Source organism: Centroberyx affinis, unplaced genomic scaffold, assembly GCF_046629955.1.
Source record: "Centroberyx affinis isolate AG114_WGS23_722 - 3 ecotype Tasmania unplaced genomic scaffold, CSIRO-AGI_Caff_v1 ptg001799l_1, whole genome shotgun sequence".
Classification (NCBI taxonomy): Eukaryota; Metazoa; Chordata; class Actinopteri; order Beryciformes; family Berycidae; genus Centroberyx; species Centroberyx affinis.
This window is the reverse complement of record NW_027280189.1, coordinates 6,340-18,469: the sequence shown is the minus strand read 5'-3', so window position 1 is coordinate 18,469 and position 12,130 is coordinate 6,340. Positions and strand designations below refer to the sequence as shown.

General features: G+C 42.7%; 1 protein-coding gene across 1 annotated transcript; it reads right to left on the bottom strand.

Annotated features, from left to right (window-relative positions):
* Positions 1–453: 453 nt before the first annotated feature.
* LOC139652459 (sterile alpha motif domain-containing protein 12-like) lies at positions 454–7,058 on the bottom strand. Its single transcript, XM_071529545.1, has 4 exons — positions 7,029–7,058; positions 2,626–2,774; positions 1,503–1,643; positions 454–567 (listed from the first exon to the last, which is right to left on the bottom strand). Exons 2-4 carry the CDS (start codon positions 2,744–2,746, stop codon positions 551–553), a joined length of 279 nt encoding a protein of 92 aa, XP_071385646.1. The 5' UTR covers positions 2,747–2,774; positions 7,029–7,058; the 3' UTR covers positions 454–550.
* Positions 7,059–12,130: the final 5,072 nt, after the last annotated feature.

Below are 12,130 nucleotides of genomic sequence, written 5' to 3'. Positions count from 1 at the left end.
AAACACGTCACCAAAAAAAATCTATAGTACTTCAAGAAATGATTCGTATTATAAGAAGTCGGAAGTTAGAAGAAGTAGAAGTTGTTGATGTTCTTTGGTGTCAGCTAATGATGGCCATGTGTCATGCTTACATCTGCAGACAAAGACATGCACTTACATACAGTATATTCTAATGTACTGGCCTATAACAACCATGACTGGGACTCTTCATACATGGGAGAAACAACAGGGGTGACATTTCTGCGACATTTCCGAATCTATCTAAAAAAAAAAATTGCCGTTTCCATTCAGCTTTTCCGATTCGATACGCGCTCATTTGCATAAAAATACTAGGACGGAAACCCGGCTTGAGGGGGAAGAATAAGAGATAGAGAGAGACCGATGGACGGGGAGGGATCAGAAGAAGAAGAAGAACACCCCGACAAAACCAATCTCGCCCGTCGGCACGGGTCAGCGCTTTCACACGGGGGGGGGGGGAGAAACGGGATCCTTTCTCTCTCCTTCACACGGACGGGTGGGGGGGGGGGGGGCTTCTCCTGAAGAGCCGCCGTTATGAAGAAAAGCATTCTGCAGTGGGGGGAAAAAAAAGAAGAAGAGAAGAACCAACGCGTGCGAGTTGGCGGGAGATATTCATCTGGGATTTAAGAAGGAAGCGGCGGTTTTGCCTTTCCGGAGAACAATGGAACATCAATACTGTAAATCATAACCATGTTCATTTTGAGACATTAGTATAATTACTGTTGGCAGCCTCTACCAGCCTCTACACTGCATATTACATTGTGAGCTATACTGCTGAAACGACTAGTTGATTGATCAATTAGTGGATCGACAGAATTTATTATAATTTTTAGTCATTCATCAAGTAAAAATACCAAACATTTGCTGGTTACTGCTAATATTTGCCGCTTTTCTCTGTTTCATATCATTATAAAATGAATACTTTAGGTTCTTTTTTGGCTGCTGGCCAGACTAAGTAAGCAATTTTAAGAATCACTTTGGGCTCGGATAACTTACGATGGGCATTTGTCATTATTTCTTTTTTACATTTTATAGACTAAAATGATCGATTAATCAAAAAAATAATCAATAAATGCAGCTGGATTTGACGGGAAATCTCATGTTCTCGGGAAATCTCACATCATTTCGCCAAATAGCATTTTTATTGATAGAAGAGAACATAGCGGAGGGATACCATTTAGGAGAGGTAGTTCCTGTTTGGGGGACCGGATCTACTTTTACTTTTGAGTACAAATTTGAGTGTAAATCAAGAATAGAAATGCAAAGTGAGGAACAGACTAGTTACTGGTTTATTGGTTTAACGTATTAAATGTCAGTTTTTCATGGCTCATTCAAGCAGTACAAACTCATCTGATCTTGGTGATTAGTTTCTATTCTGGTTTTCATGACGTTCAAAGTGCTGAATAAACCCCATGTTAAAACTAGGTGGAATACTGCTTTAAATGGATATAGAAAGCAGAAGTCTGGATCGGAGGCCTTCTCACCAGAGTAGATGTCATTGAGGTTCTCCAGTTCATCCTGGACCCGGAGGAGGAGCAGGTCCTGCAGGATCTGCTGCTGCTGCTCCTCGGCCTCCACCCCGAGACGCTCCAGGTGATGCTCCTTCATCCTCAGCAGCGCGCGGCCTGGGAGGGAGAGGTGTGTGTGTGTGTGTGTGTATTTATGTGTGTGTGTGTAGAAACAGTTATGGATGGATGAGAAGGGAAAACAAGAACAGAGGGAAGTGCAGGTGCAGAGAGGTGAGGAATAATAAACAGTGTTTTTCCCCTGGGATTTTTTTTTTTTTCCCCAGCAGCGCATGTGTTTTGCAGGGGGGTTCCTCGGGTTTAACACACACACACACACACACACACACACACACACACACACACACACACACACACACACACACACACACACAAACACCTGTGTACCAAGACCAAAACTTAAAGAACTGACTTGTTGAAGTTATAGTCAAAAGATACATTCACTAGTAATCACATTCGGTTTCAAGCCGTTCCAAATTTCAAATTTTTTCCTTGCAAATTCAAGTTTTGAATTCACTGATTGAGCAAATTCATTTTTGTTCCGAATTAAACAGTTCAATATGACAAATTTTAATTTATGCAAATTTAAATTCAGCCTCTGCCGGCACTAATCTCTTTCCATACCTGCAGCATACAAAGACTGAGCAGTTTGACATCACATCTTTATCTAATGTATCTTGCATTATATTATCTTTTATTATGCTGTATTAATTACTGTATTGTCATGTTTTAACACCATTTTTGCTTTGGCTACATTCTACATCTGCAGTGTAGTGTGCATCCGCTAATGTAAGGATTCTGAATTTGAAACAACAGGAGAAAAGTATTAACTATATGTGAGAGCTATAAATACTGATTTGTTCTTTCTATATCCAGCATGCATGACTCATTTATTACTGCTTACTTGAATCCATTCATCGATTACTCATTCTTTTTTTTTTCCATCTTTATAAAGAAACAATACAGAAATACCTGTTGTTTCAATGCACACACACACACACACAGTCATACAAATGAATCAGATGTTTCCTGCTCATCTGACATTCATGCCAATACAGAGACTTGAATGTGTCACTTGTACCTGATATAGCATGTTCAATGACGGCCGTGTGGAGCGTGCTCAGTTGGGCCGGGTACTGCTCCTGCACCCAGTCCGACACCTCCTCCACCGACCAGAATGACACCCGCTTCGACAAGTCCATCACCCCCCGCAAGCTCCTCAGCAGCACCCTGAAAAGGCAAAGATCAGGATTTTGTTAAGAGACTTCTGAAATATACACACAACACTATGAATTATTTTCATCAGGGATGAGACGATATATATCGGAATTCAATATATCGCGATACAAAGATGTGACAATACGTATTGTGGGGCAGAAAAATGAATCGCGATATTAGCTCCATGTTATTCTGCTGTAGTAATCACAAATTGTTGTTTACATTATAGCAGCCAATGGCATCACTAGAAAGATTTGTGGCTCAGAAATAAACATAATTCTGTCAGACTTTGTTGTCATTGAACTTTTATTTATTACATCGTATCATGGCTGTATTGAATCATGAACCACATATCGCGTATTGAATTGTATGAATGATATCATTGCATCCCTAATTTACATATAACACCAAACTATCACATAAAGTAATAAAATGCATCACTTTTACCCTCAGTTGTAGTACCAGCTTCCATGCTCTCCGTCCCGTGAGCATCTTTCTAACGAGTATCATAGATAATCCCCACTTTCCCAGTCATATTTACCACTTTGTTGGGTTGTTCACTCACACTCAACCTGCGATTACGATATTTCCAACAGCACTTGAAGGCAGCATGAGTGTTGGTCAGGAGGCTGAGAGTGGGAATTTACCCCTCTGTGTGCTTCAGTACATGAACGCCTGGTTATTGAACATACACAAGTGTCTCTGTGGTGTTTTTTTTTAAATATTTTGTCTCCATCTTTGGTGCTCAGCGCTCATTGCTGTGGTGTTTCTGCACTGCTCTTCCCAGAGATCACCCGTCAATCAAACAGTGTGGGCGGAGCTTGAATTTTAGGTCCATGAAGTTTAAGTTTCTCTTCTTTGTCTGTTCAGCCATGGTGGCTATCACTGCTGATGCTAACTACCCAGTTCTTCTTCTCCTATTTATTCCAAACAAACCGGAACCGTAAAACGCATCACTTCCTGTACGCCAGAGGATTTTTCCCCAGGAAAGAGCTACCAGACACCGGCTGTTTAGAACAGACAATGGAAAAGCTTTCATGAAGTGGATATAGGTTGAATGGGTTAGAGCAACTGGAGACAGAGAGTAGCAAAACAGACATTTACTTATATGAAAATGTCATGGATTATTACTTTAATACATACCACCAACTAGGGCTGAACAATTAATCAAAATTCTATCGAAATCACAATATGGCCTACTGCAATTTTCAAATCACAGGAGCCGCAATATTTGTTAAAGGTGAAATGTTTGTCAAAATAGCATTTTAAAGTAAATATTGTGGTGCTGCAGAGATGTCCTGGCCTACACATCATATTCTACAGACTTAAGAAAACATCTTTGTTTGGTACAGATCCCCGCAAAAATCACACCATAACCATTTTAATACGTTTTTCAATGAAAATGAGAATAATGATGTAAAAATGATCATTCCCTCTAATATCGCAAATCATATCGCAATTGCAATATCAGTCAAAATAATCGCAATTAGATATTTTTTCAAAATCGTTCAGCCCTACCACCAACCACTGTTTCTACAGATTTTAGTGTGTTGATGAAGAAGTTTGACCAGACCAAAATCTGAGCTGAGAAATAAAACTGCCATTGATCTGAGTGTGCACTTTGTGAAGTTTTTCCCCCGGCACATATAGCTAAGAATGCTCTCGTCTGTGGTAGATCCTCAGCATTAGAGGTGTAAAGTGAGGGGAAAATGACATTTTATCTGTCCACCACCCCCCTTTGTTATTCCACTCTTTCCTTACTATGTGGTGTCGCCTACTTGCTCGCTATAAACCTATTTTCCGGTGATTAATTCTACAACCTCCTGAACATTATGAGAAATAGCCGAGGGATTCCTCTGAGCCGAGCGGTACAGCAAGGTGACATTAACCAACTCGACGACGCAGAGGCCAAAAAAAAAAAAAAAAGTTTGAAAATAGTTGCTTCTATGCCTCCGGTCCATTTGGCTTTGCTCCCAGCCAAATCCTCTTGGGCTGCATCGCTATAGGGCGAAAAACTGCTAAACTGTTGATGTGACCTTTTCAGCGGGCCAGAGCCTTGTTATTGGGTTATAAATATAGGAATGTAATTTCCTGTGTTAATTAAAGGGGGGTTGTGATTGGCCGGGGCAGTAGACGAGGTCCCGGCGGAGTAATTGACATACACGGAGCGGAGACCTTTACACCGGGGCAAAGGGAAGAGACGAAGGGAAAAGTTCGGGGGGGGGGGGGGGGGGATTCAGGGTAAAGAAAATCTCACTGTGATTTTGGTCTATAACATTATGCCTCAGGACAGCGTTTGTTAAACTATGGCTCAGGGCCCAAACGGGGGCCCTCGATGGGTCTGTTTCTGGCAGTAACAAGAGCAGGGTGGGAAATTCACCAAATTAACTAAATTCAAAAAGATTAATAGGCTAGAATTCATGGATTCTACCCTATTAATGGATTTGTCTGTGCTCTTTGCTGTAATTGGCCCTCTCTCTCCCTTCATACCAGGTAAGAACATGTGGGGAAATGGCTGAATATGTTTTAAGGTTGTTTCCTCGGGTTCAGATTATGTTCTCATTCCTAAACAAACTGCACTGCAGTGCTCTTGGAAGAGGACCAAGCTCAAAAGGCCAGCAGAGTTCAAACAGCATTGTTCTCACCTGGCCAAACAGACCGAACTACAGGAGTAAACAGCTGGTGTGAGATCAATTTCTCTCTGGAAATTGATCTAGGAGCCCTGACCAAGTCCTCTTGACCATTTTATCCATTCTAATTCAGCGGCACCTCAGTCTGAGAATGTGATACACACCGATCACCGGGCTATTTATGAAACATGAATGCAGCATTACCCAAATCCATTACACCCCTCTCCCCTCATCCCCTGCCCCTGTTAAACTCTATATAAACTGTTACTTTGATAAAACTGAGGCAACATTTTCCAAGCATTTTTTAGGAGTTGGGTGAACTTCTGCATATTTTGAGTTGGATAAACTCACTAATATGCATTTGACTGTATGTGAAAAAATTTAGTACAGCCTACAATAAACAGTCTTGAAATTTGAGTTGGGTTGACTCACTAATATGTATTTGACTGTATGTGAAAAAATTTAGTACAGCCTACAAGAAAGTCAAGAAATTGAGTGTAACCAATGTCAAAGTCAGCATAGAACCCCATAAGATATGATTAAATTAAGTAAAATTTAAACAAAAACTTAGAGTGTGTGAGTTGCATGAACCTATATATGAGGTCATGAGTGTTCACAGTCTATATGGGGCTTACAGGGCCCAGACATGAACAAGTTCATTACATAAAGGTTTACTGAGCAAAGGGCAATTGCAGGTCACACTCTAAGTCTGTACAATGCTGGAGAGATGTGTGTGTGTGTGTGTGTGTGTGTGTGTGTGTGTGTGTGTGTGTGTATGTTTTTGTGTGTATGGGGAAGGGAGCATGCAAGGTTATTCTGTGATTGAACATTGCCAGGTAGAGATATCCTTCATTAATCTAACGGTGCAATCCTACCACCTTGTGGCGCCTTGCAGCAGTACACCGCTCATCTCTGGCTCAAGGAACTTGAATGAAGTTAAATTGAAAATATAAATTCTGCGTGACAGGTTTTACTTTATAAATAACGGATTCACAAAGGCATGTGAATCCTATGTGCCGATGTGTGCGTTCTCTCTCGCATGGGGGCAGGCTCACACCTAACTTGCCCATTACTTTAAGGCCTTTTATGACTCATTGGGCTCTTCCATTAAAATAGACATACATGGTATCCAAGTAGTAGCACTTTATATCAATAAAATATCAACTCTTATATTGGTTCACTTCACACTGCCCCGCTGCCTTCCTCCACTGTGTATTTTGTTGGCGGTACTGTGGGAAACATACGAACCGGTTGTAAAAGTAGACGTTACCGAAATAAGCACTGTTTTGTGTATTATATGTATGCCGAATTGAAGAGTGGCTCGTAAAAGCTCTTTGGTCACGTTCTCCCAGGTATGTACCGCCCGGTAAGCAAAGCCATATGAAATTGCCAGAATTTTGAATGGAGATTGGTTTACAGCTCTCTCCACACGGGGGCTAGCAGTTGCACAACGATGAAAATTCCTTGAACGCCAGGTGAAATTAACAAAAAACATTTAGAATAGATTGGTCGTATGGAAACCTCCATCATCTTTACCAACTTTTTCACTCTATGTTTTCATACAATGACAAGATGTATTTACCTCGAACGCGGCCCGTTCGTTATTAATAAAATTAATGGCGATCCTTCTCTTTACCTGTACAGTGTGCAGCCCTTCCCTTGGCTCCGCCTGACACGGATGCGCGCTCTCGACACATCCTCCCCGGAGTCCCGCTGCACAGCTGCTTACGATGCCTTCAGGTACTGTCTGAAATATCGTAATTATAACATGAGGCTACAGGATGAACGCTGGGAAAGTGGGAATTCTGATTATTAAAACCAAGAACGCCAGTACAACACAAAGTAGCTCTGCGACGAATAATCTCTAAAATAAAACCCAAGCTACCGATAAACGACATTAAACTACAAAAAACACTTGAATGCGTGAGTTGTATTTGGGACGCCTTACCTCGATTGAGAAATTTACGAGGAGCATATGAAGGCACCATTACTGCTTTTACACCTGGTTTGCAACTCCTTATTAAAGTTTTTTTTTTCCTTTGGCTCACAGTAATTCTTGTTTTTTGTTGTTATCGAAATTAAAACCCCGTTTTGTTTGTTATCTTCCTCGGTGTTTATAAAACGTTGAAATTAGACAGCTGCTTCTTTGTCATACAGCCTGGTTCGGTCCACTTCCAATTAGCATGTTTTGCTAGCTCCGTACACCCAGCAGAGGGCGCGAGCGTACCGTCGGGCAAGTAGAGGAAGAGTCTATCTTCACCGGCAACATAACGGGACAGTTAGGCTGAGAAACTTCAGCTGGAGTTTGAGAGTTGTGATGATGGTCACATGGTGTTGTGGGTATAATAGTCCAAATGTGTGAGGTTGTTCTCCACTACAGAGCCGCGGCAGTGAGAGAGGCTGTTACCCCGCCGACCTGTTGCCTGCAGTTTCATGCCACTTTGACTTTGACAGCTGACGGACTTGGACGAGGGGAGTTTGGAGTTAGGGACGAAGACGCAACTGTTTGAGAGAAATTATGAGAAACCTGGACCTGTAATTAATATTTCCAGTTGACAGCTGACAAGGTGAGAGATGAGGAGTCTTTTGCTACTTGTTGCATCTGAGTTTGGTGTCTAGCAGCATATTAACATTAGCCTGACGAGGTAAACATGTATCCCAAGCTAGCCTACTTGAAATAAATAAAGACAAATGTTCTCTCTAAACTGATAATTTGGCGACCTATGTCTAATAATTTATTATATCTTGTCAGTCATCAGTCATTGCTCCACTCTGTCCCTAAAATATGTCTGTTTATCAGCAGAACATTTGACGTAGCTGGACATTGCCATAGCTTAGGGTTTAATGAATTGATGCGTTGTGTTGAGTGTTAACAGGTGAAAATTTGGTCTGCACCTGAAAAAATCCCAGCACCAAACTAGCACCTGATTTATTGGTGGATTCATTATGTGTGTCCAATATATACATTTTATGGCTCTTGACATCTGTTAAAATTTATTGCAATTAGGCTGGGAGGCAACAGTTTAACAGCTGACACATCGCTGTGTTGTACAGTGTAACACTGACCTGTAGCCTACAAAGGACAGGAAATGTTCTTTTAATGGACTTCATCCGCCGACACTGTTGCTTTATGTTTCAGCGCTCATGGATGAACTATCTCCGCCTTTAATGAACCGGGAAATAGGTTAATGTGGCACATGGGTGAGCGAGCAAGGGACGCCTGCCTATAGAGAGAGAGATGCTGCCTTCAGGTGCTCCTAGTAAGCCCGTACTTCTGAAATTGCAAGTGGTAAAACGACTTCTCGGCGGTTTCGAGTGCTCTGCTCGAAGGTGGGAAATCACAAAACGGACTCTGTAACAAAGTAGTTGTTTTTGGTGGCGTTTTATCAGCACATATCTCGACAAACTCGGGTATCATGGGAAATCCCCCCCCCACTTTCCCAGTGTATTTACCACTCTGTCTGATCGTTCATGTTTGCGCAAAAGGTAATTCTCATATTTCCGATAGTACCCGAAGGCAGCAAGAGACCACACGCGCTGGGCCCCGTTGACCCCGCGCGCACCGCAGAAAAAAAGGCCGCTCAGCTGGGGGGGAATCTCGCGGCGCGACGACGCATGACGAGATAATTGTTTTCTCTCTTTCTGAATGAGTCTCTCTCTCTCTCTCTCTCTCTCTCTCTCTCTCTCTCTCTCTCTGTGCATCATCAGTTCATTAAATTGTCTCTGTCTCTATCTGACTTTCTCTCCCCCTCTATAGACTCCTAGCCAGGGGCATCAGCGCATTAAGCCCTAATCTATGGTAAAGTCCCTGCATCAAATAACAAAAACCTGCTTATATCCACCACATTTCTGGGGACAACTTGGATTCACGACTGATGACTGACAAAATATTATTGGTCAATGTGATAAATTATTAGACAAAGGTCATTGGTCCTGAATGCTCCCTGATTGCTTCCTGCTTCCAAATAGATTTCTACAAATTTTGACTACAGACATTGTTGGTTGAAGGCTTCCATTGGCTTTCTGCAAACATAAACCCATCTGGATGAAGGAAAGAGGCTAAAAGACTCATCAGACCACATTATGGTTTTTTTTAGGTTTTGTGCTCCTTACACCAGGTTATGCATCTTTGCGCACTGGCCCGAAGATCCAAGCGGTTTCAGAGTGGCAGCTCTGCCGTAAATACCAGCTTTGTGAAGCTCATGATGTACAGTTGTTGTTTGGCATGTTGTCATGATTTTCCAGACTGTTTCCCTTGCCACCTTAAATTATTTTGTCATTTTTGTGATGGTGCACCTGCAATTCAGGCGGCATCTCTTTATCCTCTTTAGAGATAGTGAAAGCAGACAGAGGCTGGCAGCTACTTCGCTTTCCCACCGTTCTCTGAGTGACAGAGACCAGCCGAGTGTGTGATGGATTAGTTATATCACACAACACACAGGGCTTAAAGAGCTCCCTATTGAAATAAGGAGATAGCTCACTCACACACACACACACACACACACAGTCACATACACAAACACATATGCAAGGGGCTGAGGAGTCTCCTAGCAGCCCTAATGGTTCCTGCCTAGCTTCAGTCTAAATGTCAACCTGACCCCCCCCCACCCTCCCTGTAATGAGAAAGTCCAGACTGAGCGCTTTTTAACGACTTTGTCAAACACTCACAGATCTGCCGCCGGGGCTTGTGAGAGTTTCACACCGGCTGACTCCTGACTGCGGCAGATTTAATTTTATCCCTCAACATCGTCTGCGTCTGAAAACAGCCCTTCTATCATGAATCCTACCTATTTGTTCTGCGCTGTGTTCCCGTTCACTTTGTTCACACGGCGGCCATATTTGATTTACATCATGTTCGGGCTGGGAAACCCTACCTCAAAGACAGTGAAGCAAATGGAAAAAGAGGCAAACGTTAGTTTTTGGACAAACAATTTAAACTATACAACCAAAATGGTGGCCAGTGCAGTATGTTTTGGGCACTCCTTGCTGGTCTACCAGTATCAGTGTTCTTATTTACCACCTTAAAACCAGCATCAGACCATCTCTGCCCAGCTGAGACCAGCAAAAGGCCAGCAGTGCCCCTCAAAAACCCGGCTCAGACCATCAACTAGCTTCAGCTGGTCTAGGCTGGTTTTTCAACAGGGATTTGTCTTAGCTAATGCGTGGTGACTTTGGCTGGTTAACATGGCTTTTGTTAAAACTAATTAAAGGCCAAAACATACACAGTTCAACCTAGTTGGTTTTGGAGATGCATCTTAACATTAACAGCAAGACATCGCTGACTGCTAACATCAGCTAATGTTGGATAAACATGGATGTTTCATCATTGTAGTCTTTGGTGTGGACATTCGTGGACGATATCCAAGGATACTTTTGGCTTTTCTATTTTAAACCTTTCAGATCAGTCATGCTTGCCTCTGTTTCCATCTGCTCTGCTGCTTTCCAGGTATATGGGTTCCCTACCTGAGTATAGACGAGTTTCTGAGCAACGTCACATAAAGTGTGCGCACGCATCTCAGGGGCAGAAAGGCTACCGGTTACGTTAGTTAGTTAGTCATCTGAGTTCCCAGAAGCGATAGCAAAGATTTTAGTTTAGTAAGCGGCCATATCTTTTAACATAATGCCTCACAGTTGCTAGTCACAGTTGCGCCCTAGACTGGAAAGAATAAAAGCAACCCCCGAAAATCAACAGTTACAGTAGAGTCCAGCTGCAGCCCCTGGGAGAAGCCCCTGGCCTGGCAGCACACTCACCCTAACCCCTATCCCTAACTTCACCTTGCTTAGCCAGGGGCTTCTCCGGGTCTGCAGGCTGGGTGCTATTGAAGTAGCACCCAGCCATGTTGTCCGTTTGTTTGTTGTTATCAGTGCGAAAATGACAGCCAAGCCATTTTGGTACCTTTGTCATGCTTTCTTTTTGAGTTGGACATGTTTCGTTTTGAACTTTGTTAGCCTAGGACTCCGTGGATCGGCTGTCCTTGACTTTGTCACACTGAACAAATAAAGACTGCAGACCATCGTTCACGAGAAAAGGTTTTTCCCAGACATCTCGGGTGGCATTAAGACGGACAAAATCGCACAGTCTGCAAACAGCTTTAGAGAAAGACAGACAAGGCACAGACAGGCAGAGAGGAGTAGAGGAGCAGTCTGAGGCAGACAGACTCAGGCAGGCACCAACACCAAACAAATCACATAACACTACTACAGAGACAACTATAATCCTCTCCTCTGATCACAAGGATTTCCTTCTTTTTGTTTAGCTTGGATCTACAACTGTGTGTGTGTGTGTGTGTGTGTGTGTGTGTGTGTGTGTGTGTGTGTGTGTGTGTGTGTGTGTGTGTGTGTGTGTTAGGTGGCTGGGTGGCCTACTGGACGGAGACAGTGTCCTGTAACTGGGAGGTTCAATCAGCCATGTGTCTTTGAATAAGACACTGAACTCTTTATCTCACTCATTGTAACTCTGGATAAGAGTGTCAGCTTTTATCCAGAGCAAGGTCTGACATGTGTGTGTGTGTGTGCGTGTGTGTGTGTGTGTGTGTACTACACTACTGTAGCTCTAGGAATACAAAGGAGACAGTCAGAGCTCTCATAGCTGGTCAATATGATTTACAGCACTAGAGGGCAGCAATGCAAACATGTATATGAACACACTCACACACACTCACACACATACGAGACTCCTACACTCCGTACTACTCTCCATGTGTTTCAGTCATGAATGATTATAATGTCCATAAATTA

Bases quoted from the DNA above. Each gene is read 5' to 3' on its own strand.
- LOC139652459 (XM_071529545.1), bottom strand. From the start codon at position 2,746: ATGGACTTGTCGAAGCGGGTGTCATTCTGGTCGGTGGAGGAGGTGTCG. The intron at 1,644-2,625 runs GTACAAGTGACA...TCTCCCTCCCAG, and splicing joins CATTGAACATGCTATATCAG to GCCGCGCGCTGCTGAGGATG.